Source organism: Gymnoscopelus braueri, assembly GCF_963280865.1.
Source record: "Gymnoscopelus braueri genome assembly, chromosome: 15".
Classification (NCBI taxonomy): Eukaryota; Metazoa; Chordata; class Actinopteri; order Myctophiformes; family Myctophidae; genus Gymnoscopelus; species Gymnoscopelus braueri.
Genome location: NC_137620.1, coordinates 47186625 through 47200947, shown reverse-complemented (window position 1 = coordinate 47200947; position 14323 = coordinate 47186625). Strand labels below are relative to the sequence as shown.

Genomic DNA, 14323 nt, shown 5'->3' with positions numbered 1-14323 from the left:
AACCCCTAATTGCTCACAGGCCCTCATTGGAAACAAGCCCGCAAGGACTTTCATGAACGTCCTGTTAAAAGTAATTATCCTTATCCTGGTGCTGTTATCCATTCCCATGGCTTTTCCTACCACTGCTATGCCGATGACACCCAGCTGGCCATCACCATTGATAATGCTGTGGTGGCGTCAACTCAGACTGCGAGGAATCTGGGTGTAACCCTGGACGACCAACTGTCGTTCTCGGGCCAACTTCGCATCAGTGACATGGTCCTGCAGATTCCTCCTCTACAACATCAGGAGGATTCGCCCCTTCCTCACGGAGAAGGCAGCCCAGGTACTCATCCAGGCTCTTGTCATCTCCCGCCTGGACTACTGCAACTCCCTCCTTGCTGGTGCCTCGGCGTCGGCCATCAGACCTCTGGAGCTTGTTCAGAGAGCTGCAGCTCGTCTGGTGTTCAACCGCCCCAAGTTCTCCCACACAACTATCCTTCTCCGTTCTCTACACTGGCTCCCCATAGCGGCTCACATCCAGTTTAAAACCCTGGTGCTAGCCTATAGGGCAGTGAAAGGAACAGCTCCTTCTTACCTCCGGGCTATGATCGATGCTTACACCCCTGCCCGACCACTTTGGTCAGCCGCCACGGGCGACTGGTTGCCTCGTCGCTCAGTGGTCCTTCTGGCCGATCTACACGGTCACAGCTTTTTTCTGTTCTGGCCCCACAGTGGTGGAATGAACTCCCCACTGATGTTAGGACAGCAGAGTCACTGCCCATCTTTCGCCGCAGGCTGAAAACCCACATCTTCAGGAAGCACTACCCTTCCTCTTCGCCTTGCCTACTTGTTGTTAACTACAGTAGTTTTACGAACTCGTGTTTTATTGTTTTATTGGATCTTGTTTATTCGATACACTTATTTGTTTTAGCTCTTGCTCATTTGATTTTCCTATTTGTCTCATCTGTTTAAGAAAGCAGGTAGCTGATATATTGCACTTTTACCTTAGCGCTAGGTATACTCTTAGTTGCTTGTTTTAGAAGAGAATGCACTTAATGCTTCTGGTGATTAGTAGTTTTCTTGCCTACCTATGTTGAATGCACTTATTGTAAGTCGCTTTGGATAAAAGCGTCTGCTAAATGACTGTAATGTAATGTGCGTGTGTGCGTGCGTGCGTGCGTGCGTGCGTGTTAAAATGAATTAAAGATGTTGTGTCTTCAGTGACCACTGCTTTGTGTTCACAGTGCTGAGGATGAAGACAGTGTTTACATTGACATGGAGATGTTTCCTGATCTGTCTGGAGGAGATCCCTCCCTGAAGGACATGTTTACAACAACCTGGACGAACAAAATGTACTAGAAACAGGCAAAATGTTCTGTTGCACATATACAGTATGTTCTTCTAAATGTTATTTAGCGGGGCAAGGTGGCGCAGTCGGTAGCGCTGTCACCTCACAGCTAGAAGATCCTGGGTTCGATTCCCGCCAGGGAAGCTGTGAGCGCCGCGTCATTAGTGCCCATACCCTAGGTGGGGTTGGTGAAAGGGCCTTTCTGTGTGGAGTTAGCATGTTCTCCCTGTGTCTCCTAGCTAGGGTAGGTACCCTCACAAAAAACATGCAGTGATCCTGGTCTCTATACTGCCTCCCCCTGGTCAGCCAGGGCGCCTGATGGAGGGGAAAGGAACTGGTTGGAATAATGTGTTCCTTCCACGTGCTGCGTCCTACCGGGGAAACTCTCCCCTGTCAGGTGATAAGAAGGCCTGCTCACTCCTCATGCGTTGAAGGAGGCATGAGCTCAGTTCTGGGCGCTCCCCAGGCAGAGGGAGAGTACCGTCCAGGATTACAGCTTAGGCAATTGGCACTGTGTGAAAAAAATTGTTACACATTTTGTGGGATAAAATTTACAAGGAAAAAAACTAAATGTTATTTCTATTTAATATCATGGCTTAATCACACTTCACCCATGTTCAACCTTATCTTCATATATTTGGTCCTCACTTATGTTCCTTATAAGATGACACCATTTCTGTCTACTCACTCAGTTCAGACACCTGCCTACCAGTGACATCATCAATGGGGGATTCCAAGCTAATAGAAACAACAGCCTTTCTCTTCCTGGAAAGTTAGCATGCTGAAATAGAAGCCATTATTCTTACATTAATAAAAAAAATTAAAAAAATGAAGAAAGCTTGAACTCTTGTTTTGAAATGACTAAACCTGCCTACCAATGATGTCACTGGTCAACAGGTTTCAGAACTGTCCACGGCGCACCAATGAGAACACAGAGGGAGTAGACAGAAATGATGATGTCACTGGTAGGCAGGTTTCTGAACTGTTCGCAGTCCACCACTGAGACACAGCGTGAGTAGACAGAAATGGTGCCGTATATTATAATGAGCGTTAGTGAGGAGTCAGACCACATTTACTTTTTTTTTTGCTTGAGTACGTTTATTTGTTTGTAATTTAAGTACATACTTACTTACAGTATGTACTTTTATTCAAGTAACATCTTTTAATACAGGACTTTTATTTTGTAGTATAGAGGATGTGACACCATTCAAAGTAATAGTGTGACAGACCATAACATGGCAGCCCACGTCCATTGAGTTCAGTGGAGAAGTGGCGACTCCAAAATAATGGTGTTCAATTGCAAGTCCGTTCAGATGGTCTTCAGCCATAATTGACCACAATTAGACTAAATATGAGCTTGCGACTGCGTTCTCTGTGCACCTGGTTTGTTCTTAAAGAGCTACAACAAACACTCAAAATTTGGAGTCATTTTAGCGAGATGGAACATGTTTGACAATAGGGAACTTTTATCACCTCTGCACCAATCAGTTCATCAATGTATACGTCAATCATAGAAAAGGTGGAAACATCATGGGATTATCATGCAAACCCATGACACAGGTTGTGTGATTTATTTATGTATTTCTACATGCAGGATGCCAGAGACATCTTTCCTTCTGACAGAACCAGAGACGACAGAGGAACAAGAACCAGAAGAAAGACCAGAGGAACAAGTGAAAGAGAAGAGACCACTGGTGACAAAGGCACAAGTGACAGTGGAGAGACTACTGTCGACAGAGGCACAAGTGAGAAAAGAGAGCTTACAGGTGACAGAAAAACAAGGACCAGAAGACAGACCAGAGGAACAAGAACCAGAAGACAGACTACAGGTGACAGAGGAACAAGAGGAAACAAACCTAACAAGGTAGGCCTAATCCTGTTAAACTATTATGCACCCATATTCTCTATGTGCTTTACATTCACAAACACACTTGTCCCCGCTTTTTTTGTGTTTGCCACGGGGGAACAACTTTTTCATGTTGGAGGTGCCCCCCCCCCCCAGGACAAAATAATAATAGAAATATTAAGGCTAACATATTCATTTGATGGACGATATCAATCATGAGAAGCAGGAACGTGTGTTTACGTTGAGGGCATTTGGGAAATTAATGTAAATACCAAGATATTTAATTAAGCAACACATTGTGTGCCAGAGGTTTATTAAAATACTGTATGTTCAGTGCCTGCATATCTTCCATCCACTTACGTTGATATGTTTCGTGCTGTAGAAGCCCCGACGCGGAAGTGCATGTAAAGTACCCTCCGCCGTGCGAGACGGTGGAGGGTCCCGACTAACGCCTGGAACAATAATATTTCTAACGCGATCCTCCATTGCAGAGTGATCGCCGATCGAAAACGGCTCACTTCCACCACGTTAAAAAGAAATGGAGATATTAAGCTTTTAGTCAAGGAGTTAACATTGGAGCGGCCGACCTGGAGGATTTTTGAGATGGATCCATACCCGGCCTCTCCTTCTCAGAGACTCCTTGGATGATCCCAAAGTTTCGTTAGAGCGCCCCACGTGGGCCCCACTTATTAAAACAAAATGGACCAAAACGGTCCGGACCGTTTATGGCACTCAATGTGTTAAAAAAATGGCTATTTGGAGAAAGCTTGATCGTTCAAGGCAGCATAGTAGGCTGTATGCTGCATTATCCATTAAAGCCATACATTTAAGTATATGCAGAGCCCGTGGAAAGTAGACTCAAGGACGGTGTCACGGATAGTAAGACCTGCTGGCCGGGTGAGGCTTGCCTTTAGCCGGTGTCCCGTTTTAGCACGGCCACAAAGAGGTTATTAAGGCTGCAAGCAGTACCGGGAACACTCCATCTAGAGCCTGGGCAAAAACGGGTCAGAGAATTACCGCTGGATACGAAACCGGTTGGCCTGGCGAGGCTCGTTATTAGCCGAGGTCCAGCGTCCTGCGTCGCTGATGCACAATATTGAGAAAAGATGCATTCATGACACCGTCGTGGCGGTTGACAAAACCGTCCCGGGGGGCACCGAACCGGGTCCAAGCACCGGGCACCACGTAGGGTGTGAATTTTTTTGGGACTCAAAAAATTTCCCTGTGACCCATCGAAAAGACCACCCTTGGGTCCCAGGACCCATTACATTGAAAACCTAGCAACATCACTGCTGACACAAAGCTATTCTTATACGGAGCTGTTTTTGTTTTAAATTCTGCCCAGAAGTTCAGTCAGGTATTTATAGTGTAGTTCCGTGATTAAAACATATCCTTTATCCTAAACATAACATAACATAACATAAATGACACAGTTTAGAAATCGATTTCTACTTGTTTTGATGTCTGGAAAATGAACTGCGAGTGTGTGTGTGTGTGTGTGTGTGTGTGCGTGTGCGTGTTTCTAGACTCTCCCCTGATGATGTCGATCATTCCAACATGGACGTTGTGAGTATAACCAGCTCCTCAACAGAATAATTACACAGACTGAACATCAGGAAAGTCACTGATTGTTTCCTGTCTGCTTTGTGTCTTTCAGACCCGTTTTGAACCAAGCGTGCACACAGAACAGTCAGCCAATGAATACAGGTCAGTCATCCTAAACACAGAACAGTCAGCCAATGAATACAGGTCAGTCATCCTAAACATCTTCATTGGCAGCTTCCTCTATAGAGCATCGCAGTTCCCGCCCCTTCCGGGTTCCACCGCAAAATACTCAATGCATTTTTCCCATTGACATTTCCAAAAATATTTATATCAATTAATTTAAGCCTAGAATCAATCCAGGGTCCCGGTGAATCATGACCATAAAACGTTTGATTCTGTGATTATTATTTTTTTGAAAACGGCAAAACAAAGGGTATTTATTAAATATAGTATATCATATAATTAAATATAAAATAAAAAAAATCACAGAAAAAAACGTTTTATGGTCATGATTCACCAGGACCCTGGATGGCTTGATTCTAGGCTTAAATTAATCGATATAAATATTTTTGGAAATGTCAATGGGAAAAATGCATTGAATTTTTCTTTCCGGCACCAGGAAAAACCAGGAAGTGGGCGGGAACTGCGATGCTCTAAGCATCAACTGACGCTGAAAAAGTACTAATTAAATGTATCCAATATGCAAGAAAATAACTATAGGTTACGATCGTAACCCCGGTTATATGAAATACGAAGCGAGAGGTCTCGCTATGGGCGAGCGCCCTCTAGTGTTATAATGGCAGCTTTTACATGTTACTTTATGTAAGTTAAACAGATCAGGAAGATGCAGGACTCAGTTGTCAGGAACCAAACTCCATACTTTATTGTAGATCTCATCACAGCAGAGAGAGACTAGTCTCTCCCTCCAGGGCTTCCCCCATCACTCCCCAACACCAATGTCTTACACATATTTATACTGGCAGGATGGTACACAGAGGTATAACAACAGATGGTCATTCCTTACATGGGCTTTATTCTATAACTGACTCACCCAGAGTCAGTATGTTTGAAATAGGTTTGCATGAGTCGACTGTTTGTAAAGGAGTTTGTCAGGGAGAGGCGTTTAACAAGGAAGAACAGGTGATGATTGTTGCATCTACTAATACATTCAATTAATCAATACCACAATGACTGTTATATGAATTTTATCCACTACATTCGACCCCTTAGGGCATAAATATAAAGTGTCTATGTCCTATAAAAATAGAGAAAATTCATAGAATGACAGGACATTATGCTAATTCAATGGGATGCAATCATGTACAAATATTCAAAACAAAACTGTATTGTTAGATACACGTGTGATGGCAGTGACAAGCAAGCATTGCGCATATGCTACTGGTCACGTACATGTATCCTCAAACAGTGTATTCAACAATTCTACAGTAATGGTTACAGAGAAAGTCAACACCAATAACCATTTTTTCCCCCATACTTCACTTCTTATGTATTTAAAAATCATAGGACCTTTTGGCATACTGTATCTTTTGAATGCTATGCTCTTTGACATTTGTTAAACAACTGATGCAGCTTGTAGATTTATACAATTTTTTGGAAATGTTATATCTGATCTGCAGCTTGTAGATCTGCCATTTTTGGGAAAGATTGCCATTGCTTCTTTTAAATACTATTATGGTGGTGTAGTTCCACACTACAAACCTCATAGCTTTATTGTATTACCTATTTAGTAGCTAGTTAAGACCTAAATGTACCCATCAGGTCAGGTAATTGATCCTTTGAAAAATATATTTTATATTAAATATAATATAAAATATCTCGGCCTGTCACCGGTCTCTGTTTTAGACTCCATATGATCTTGTTGACATAAAAGTCCTCAATCGAAAATTAATTTAATTTAATTTAATACAATTTATATAAAAATGTTCCCTTAATAAAAATGTTCCCTTACCCCCCAAAGTTTGTGAGTAACTTTCACGGAAGAATGGACTGACCAATGGTCCTGCAGAAACCATTGGCCGGACCCATGATCCGGAAAGCCGCACACAAACTTTTTGCTATACAGTAACATGTAATAATCAACCGAGGTACAGTTTAACCTGTCTTAATACTATCTCTATCAGTCACTAAAAAATTGCTATAACAATTTGCTTGACAACCATCAAGTTCTAGCCTACGGATTATTATTTTTAGTCTTTTAGTTATTTTATTTAAAATATATCAACACGTGGAATTTGCTACCGAATGGATTTTTCATCACAGTATGGCACTATCAACACACCATGGAATTTTCATCACTCGGGCATTTTTGCTACATGGAATAAAAAAGATAGAATTATGTAAACTTTCTTGCCACATGGAAATTTGTCTACACGTGGTGTGTTTATTTTAATCCGAGTTTTACTTAACATTTATCTAGCAAGAGCAGACTAAGTGGACTGGAGACAAATAAAATCTGTTTTAACTTAACCTTGTAAAAAGGCCATCATAAATTACCCGTTTCACATTAGTGATTGAGTGCCTTGAAACACTACATTTTGAATAATTACTTTGATACATTTTAAAACTCAAATGTATTCCTGTTTCAGTGTTTGGTCTATCTCACTCACACACAGACACACACGGCCCCTATCGCACCTGCCACCCCCCTTCCCCCCTGTCAGCTATTCTGGGGAGAGGAAAGAAAGTGGGGAACCAGACTGATGAGTGAACTATATAGTTCATGTGTGTGGAAATAGATTACAATACTGACTCACTCAAGTTCTATGACATTATTGTCTTTTCTTTTAGGCATATTACCCCACCATTAAACAATATTTTCCTTACATTAATTAGTAGAATAAAATTCTCAATTTTGGATCGGATTGTACTGCGATTTTTAAGGAAGTACCATTAAACAATATTTTTCTTACATTAATTTAGTAGAATATAATTTTCAATTTTGGATCGGATTGTACTGCGATTTTTAAGAAGGTTATCTCAAATAAATTAATTTTATCACTCACTATTTTTAGTATGACAATGAATAGAACTCGCAAAGTAAATTAAACCGTTCAGAACATAACTCAGGACATGACCCTCACCCTTTCATGGAGCCTGCTCCGCATGTAGTGAATTGGTGCTTGTTGTATTAACATTGTCACCTGGTCCGTATTGCCATGGAGCCTGTGGAGCCCGATGTGGGGCAAGGCAGTGGATGTGGTCCACCCCGTTCTGGATAGTTGGCCACAGCATTTCCACCTGGCCCCTACTTGCATGGAACAGACCCTGCCCCATATTGTTCGTGATCCTGGTCTGGGTGCTGCTGGTGCAGCCATGCCCTCCTTTTGACAGGACACTCCCTCTCCATGTGGTCATCTGAGGCACAGTAATGACATAAGACCGCTATGTCATATGGCTCACTGTTTCCTCCTCTTCTTTGCCTCCATTCACGGCTCCTTTTCTTCCTATGTGACTCCTGATTTGGTTGCTGCTGCTGTTGTTCCCCCTGTGGTGGCTGCCGGTGGTTCTCATAGAACATCAACTGTGCTCTTTCCAATTTCTTCTTCCTCCCAGCTTCTTGTGAGAGCATGTGCCTCTCAGCGTGCTGTGCATGTCCCCACACCTCAGTGAGGTTCCGACTTTCCCATCCAATACAGGAAGTCATAACCCGGTTATGGATGGACGGGTGCAAGCCATTGATCACGGCAGTTTTTAACAAGTCACTGTAAGCCGGGTTGTCTAGTGTCACACCACAATGCTTCTGAAAGCAGTCCTCCATTCTATTCCTGTAGGCGTCACAGGTTTCATCAGCCCATTGCTTAGTGCTGTGAATTTTCGGCCAATCAGTGTGTACTGGAAAAGCTGCTTTCACCCTGACAAAAAGACCATCTTGATTCTGCAGCTGTCCAGTGATGTCATTTCTTTCTCCAGTCACATCAAAGTTTCCCCTGAGACGTGACCACCTTAATCCAAAAACTTTGCGAAATACTGATTCCAGCTCTCTTGCCGATGGCCCATACATCTCGATCAAATCTAACACAGCCGTACACCAACGTACCGCGTCGATTCTGGGGTCTGGAAGATCCTTCACAATGTCATTGAATTCATCAGGTGTCCAGTTTCGCTGAACATGTACTGTTGCAGAGTACGCATCTATATCTGCTTGCTGTGCCCCAGCCCCCGGACGGGGATGAGGGTTTGGATATGGAATTAATGGGAATAGGTTACTTGGACAGAGTGTCGCTGTGACATCTGGGTGTTCCTTGGTGTAGTAGCAGTCAGTTGTGTGTCTCTCCTGCAGTTTGGCTCCTTCTGCCTCACATTGTAGTCATCAGGAGAAGTATTGGCTTGTAGATCTGCTAATGTCACCATAGTTCTGTCAAGGTGTTCTCGCAGTAATGTCACTTCTTTCCGTTGGTCGTTGAGTTGTTCTTGCTGTAGCATTGCGGCCTTCTGTTGGTCGTCGAGTTGTTGTTGCATTCTCTCAGCTCTATCAAGTTGTGCCTTCCGTTGGGCATTGAGTTGTTGTTGCATTCTCTTAGCTTTGTCACGTTGGTCTTGCAAGGCCTTCTGTTGGTCGTCGAGTTGTCGCTGCATTTTTTTCCTGCTCGGTTTTGCTCCCATCTTCTTAAGAGTGGAGTGTTTGCTATAACAGCAAAGCATCCACCCTGCTCACAGCGCCAACTATAATGGCAGCTTTTACATGTTACTTTATGTAAGTTAAACAGATCAGGAAGATGCAGGACTCAGTTGTCAGGAACCAAACTCCATACTTTATTGTAGATCTCATCACAGCAGAGAGAGACTAGTCTCTCCCTCCAGGGCTTCCCCCATCACTCCCCAACACCAATGTCTTACACATATTTATACTGGCAGGATGGTACACAGAGGTATAACAAGAGATGGTCATTCCTTACATGGGCTCTATTCTATAACTGACTCACCCAGAGTCAGTATGTTTGAAATAGGTTTGCATGAGTCGACTGTTTGTAAAGGAGTTTGTTAGGGAGAGGAGTTTAACAAGGAAGAACAGGTAATGATTGTTGCATCTACTAATACATTCAATTAATCAATACCACAATGACTGTTATATGAATTTTATCCACTACAGTGTGCGGATACAGAAGCATTTCTTGATATACTTCCAGGCAAAAGGTCACTGGGTTTACAACACCACCCGTCCGTCGCCATCACCAAACTGCATGCACTCGTCATGTGCTGACAGAACATGAGGGTCACTGATACCTGTAGTGGACACTAAGGCCATCAGCAACGCAGGTTCGAGCGCCAGACTCCACATGTGGAAGGACAGAACAACTGTCAAGGAGACCTGATAAGGAATAATGTGAGTCTCCTCACACCACAGCTTGAACCAGTGCATTCACCCGTTGTAGGTTCAACGAGTAACCGGGTCCCTGGCACACTGTATAGCCGAGGTGACACTCTGTGACGACACTTTGGTGCTCAGAGCAGCCTCTCACGGGCCAGCCCAGAGATTCAGGCTGACCCCTGCCTGTGTTAGCATGTTCCTGCGTAACGGCAGCCGCCAGGGGCAATCGTACAGCAGAGGTGCTGTACGATTCCCATCCTGGGGCCACCAAAGTCACACCCTGCTGTCCTCCCCTAACTTATCGTGAGTGTGGGAGCTATGAGGGACAGTGGGGAAAAAACAAACTAACTAACTAGCAGGGTTCCGGGGCACTGGTGCGCTAGAGCGTCCAGGCCCAGAAGAGCTGACCCCCTTACTGAGGAGTACAAGCGACGTACACGTCGTCTTATGAAGCAGTAGATCTATCTCAGGTCGCCCGAAGACTAGCCCAGATCAGCCCTGCTCACAACCGGGTGCAGTGACCATTCTCTGTAACGGCACCATTCTCCGGACAGCTGGTCCGCCCTACTGTCCCAGATTCCAGCCACATGCGATGCCCTGAGGGGCAGCAATCGTGGCCCGCTCTAGATAAGCCGTCTGTGTGCCAACTCGTGCAGCACCACGTACCTCCCCGCTTGTTGAAGTAGCATAGTGTCAGTATGTTTGTCTGTTCCAACCAACACATGATGCAAATGCAGGGAGCGGGAGGAACTGCTACGTTTTGTCGGAAACCAAAACCACCAAAAAAGGCTCCAGGTAGTCCATGTGGTAGGTCTGTAACCTGTGGGACCACAAAACCCCTGGTAGCCTCGCCGCTGTAGGTGGCTCCCCACCTTCAGCAGGCCAGTGCCCATGATGACAACCTCTCCGGAGGTGAACATATCCATCGGACCCCCACTGAGAAGAGCCATAGGTTCCCCCAGTGGCTGAGCGCCGCCACACAACCTGCTGTGAACAGCACCTTGTGGTAGTGATGGCGGTTGGGGATGTGCCGGGACGTCACCCACATCCAACGCGGTATCACGTGCGGCCTTCCAAGTTGTAATAACGAAATGGCCGAGGTCACGAGACCCACCATCCTCCTGCAGGTTTTGTGTGTGGCTTTGTGGCCCACTCAGATCAATGCCAGGCATGACTGTACATAGTAGAGACATGGCAGTCATCATGTGGAAAAACCTTTAGATACTGACTGAGGGCTCTCAGGTCCGGTAACTAACACAGCCCCCCCTCCCATTATGTAGATAATGTATAGTGTGTAAAGGTTACCCCTCGGGCGGTGGAGCACGTCCACCTCGGGAAAGGGTTCCCGCGTCAGAACCCAAGCTCCTGACGCAAGGAGGCGCCATATGTAGGACGGCCGACTAGCTCCGTGCGGAGTAGGAGGCTCTTGCTCTTGTTTTCTCCCCTACTTGGTGTAGGAGAAACGTTTTGTGGTGGAAAAATCCTGCTAGGCTTATACCAACCAAGCGCGTTTAGTCACTCGTTAGCTTTCCGTGCTAACGGGTGCTACTAGGCTAAGCATGCCGGTACAAACCAATGGTTTGCGGTCGAAGCTAACTGGTAATGGTAATACCCCCTGGGAGCGAGCTTTGAGGCTTCTCGGCATTACATTACAGTCATTTAGCAGACGCTTTTATCCAAAGCGACTTACAATAAGTGCATTCAACATAGGTAGGGAACGAAACTACTAATCACCAGAAGTCTTAAGTGTATTATCTGCAAAAACAAGCAACCAAGAGTATACCTAGCGCTAAGGTAAAAGTGCAATATATCAGCTACCTACTTTCTTAGACAGATGAGACAAAATAGCAACATCAAATGAGCAAGAGCTAAAACAAATAAGTGTATCGACTAAACAAGATCAAATAAAACAATACAACAATAATACAAGAGTTTGTACAACTAATTAACAACAAGTAGGCCAGGCAAAGAGGAAGAGGTGGGTTTTCAGCCTGCGGCGAAAGATGGGCAGTGACTCTGCTGTCCTGACATCAGTGGAAAGTTCATTCCACCACTGTGGGGCCAGAACAGAAAAAAGTCGTGACCGTGTAGACCGACCAGAAGGACCCTTGCGTGACGAGGCAATCAGTCGCCCGAGGTGGCAGACCGAAGGGGTCGGGCAGGGGTGTAATCGATCGAGCATCGACCATAGCCCGGAGGTAAGAAGGAGCTGTTCCTTTCACTGCCCTATAGGCTAGCACCAGGGTTTTAAACTGAATGCGAGCCGCTATGGGGAGCCAGTGTAGAGAACGGAGAAGGATAGTTGTGTGGGAGAACTTGGGGCGGTTGAACACCAGACGAGCAGCAGCTTTCTGAACAAGCTCCAGAGGTCTGATGGCAGATGCCGGAGCACCAGCAAGGAGGGAGCTGCAGTAGTCCAGGCGGGAAATGACAAGGAAGGGGCGAATCCTCCTGATGTTGTAGAGGAGGAATCTGCAGGACCGTGTCACTGATGCAATGTTTGCCGAGAACGAAAGTTGATCGTCCAAGGTCACACCCAGATTCTTCGCAGTCCGAGTTGACGTCAGATTGTGTGCTTACGTAGGGTGACCATATTCTGAATTCCCAAAAAGACGACACTTAACGCACATGCACGCGCGCACAATGCACGTGCATGTGCGTTAATGCATATTTATAGGGTTAGTGCATATTTATAACAGAAAGAGGTTCACATTTAACTATAACCGTAGCCTACTCATTCAATTCTGAACCGATTCTTAAAATTCTCTATTAGCTATGAAGGGTCTTCTTTCGTGTGTATCAGTCATGTTTGTTTCGCCATCAAACAATATCAAGCAAAAAGGAAACATCGGCGGGTCCTTCTCTCCACCGCACTCGCCCCGGGTCTAATCCGGCGGCCTCGGCCCGCGAAAAAAATGGGGCAGTGAGTTTTAAGACGAGCGTTCCGTTTTCCACCCGTAAGAACCTCCGGCTCGTCTGAGGTTTTATCTTTTTCTTTTTTTCTTCGTCCCAGAAGTTGGGGGGATATCACCCAAACTCTCAAAACCCCGGACATTTGAAGGATTTTATAAAACCCCCCCCGGACAGGCCGGACAGCCCCCCAAAAGAGGACATGTCCGGGTAAAAGAGGACGTATGGTCACCCTAACTTACGGTCGGAAGTCAGAATCACCTCATTGTTAGCGTCTTGCGGTCGCAGAACACCGTCCTCGGCGTCCTGGCCTAGTGAGACCTATTTAAGCTAACAATTTACCGCGAAACTGAGGAAATTAGTTCTGCATCTTCAGACGAGAAGAAAGTATGAGTATTGATCCGACCCCTGACTATATAGGCGGAGGGCGGGACCTCCGCTCAGGGGAGCGAATCAGAATCCAGTCAAGTGACCTTTTGCCTGGAAGTATATAAATAAATGCTTCTGTATCCGCGCACTAGAGGGCGCTCTCCCATAGCGAGACCTCAAAGCGCAGTATTCAAATATAAATACATTTTCTCCAAACACAGACGTTATCAAATGTAACTCATTATCATTAATGACAGTGTGACAGACAGAATCGTTGGGCTTATTTGTTTATCTTAGGAACAGAGTTCTTATATGACACGATCTAAGATTTATCTATGGGATTTTCAGTACAAAAAATACTTCTATGACCCAGAGGTAGAAGGAGTGATGTCAGGACTTCGGTTCTCTATTCAACCCAACCACGGGGATTGTAAATGAAGTTGATGCAACATGTGGCATCAAGTCCCCAAGACTTTTTTTTGTTATCCTTTTAGCCTAGGGGCTCTATTTTCGTTCGAAGATCCTAAACACACTATTTGGGGATTTAGCATTGCGCAAGGGGCGTTCCCGTGCAAAAGTTGCTATCTTAAGTCACCAGCCTTGTCCTTAAAACACCTGCGCTTACCTTATGCATAGGTGTGGTTTGGGCGTTACAATAATAAAACCAATCCCCGTGCCAGATGCCATTGCGTTTAAGAAAAGACTGTGCAAGCCATTATCCCCAATGCAAGCTTACGCTCTCTCCCTCTCTGCCCATGGAAGAGAGACGTTTCCTTGGAATACAATTATATTTGATACACAGAATTATCACTCATATATTGCTGGTTATAGAGAACTTTAAATTACAGCAATCTGCTTGTGTTTTGGATTAATTGAACAAAATGGTCTGGTGTGGTTATAGCAAACGCAGATCAAACAACATTTTATTTGTCTTTTATAAGCTTAACTGGCAACTGCTGATAAAAAAGCACAATTTATTGACACAAGGAATTAA

The 14323-nt window shown here is 44.8% G+C and overlaps 2 protein-coding genes across 2 annotated transcripts in view; one reads left to right on the top strand and one right to left on the bottom strand.

Moving 5' to 3' along the window:
* Positions 1-14323, bottom strand: part of brms1 (BRMS1 transcriptional repressor and anoikis regulator) — a 144142-nt gene that overhangs the window by 96376 nt on the left and 33443 nt on the right. The window lies entirely within an intron of this gene.
* The window catches only part of LOC308101604 (uncharacterized protein), a gene marked incomplete at its 3' end in the record, with an annotated part of 78459 nt that overhangs the window by 58916 nt on the left and 5220 nt on the right, over positions 1-14323 (top strand). Inside the window, exons 10-13 of the mRNA XM_080451024.1 lie at positions 1227-1334; positions 2925-3194; positions 4703-4742; positions 4834-4883. Coding sequence (XP_080307150.1) covers positions 1227-1334; positions 2925-3194; positions 4703-4742; positions 4834-4883 — 468 coding nt within the window. The remainder of the gene's footprint in view (positions 1-1226; positions 1335-2924; positions 3195-4702; positions 4743-4833; positions 4884-14323) is intronic.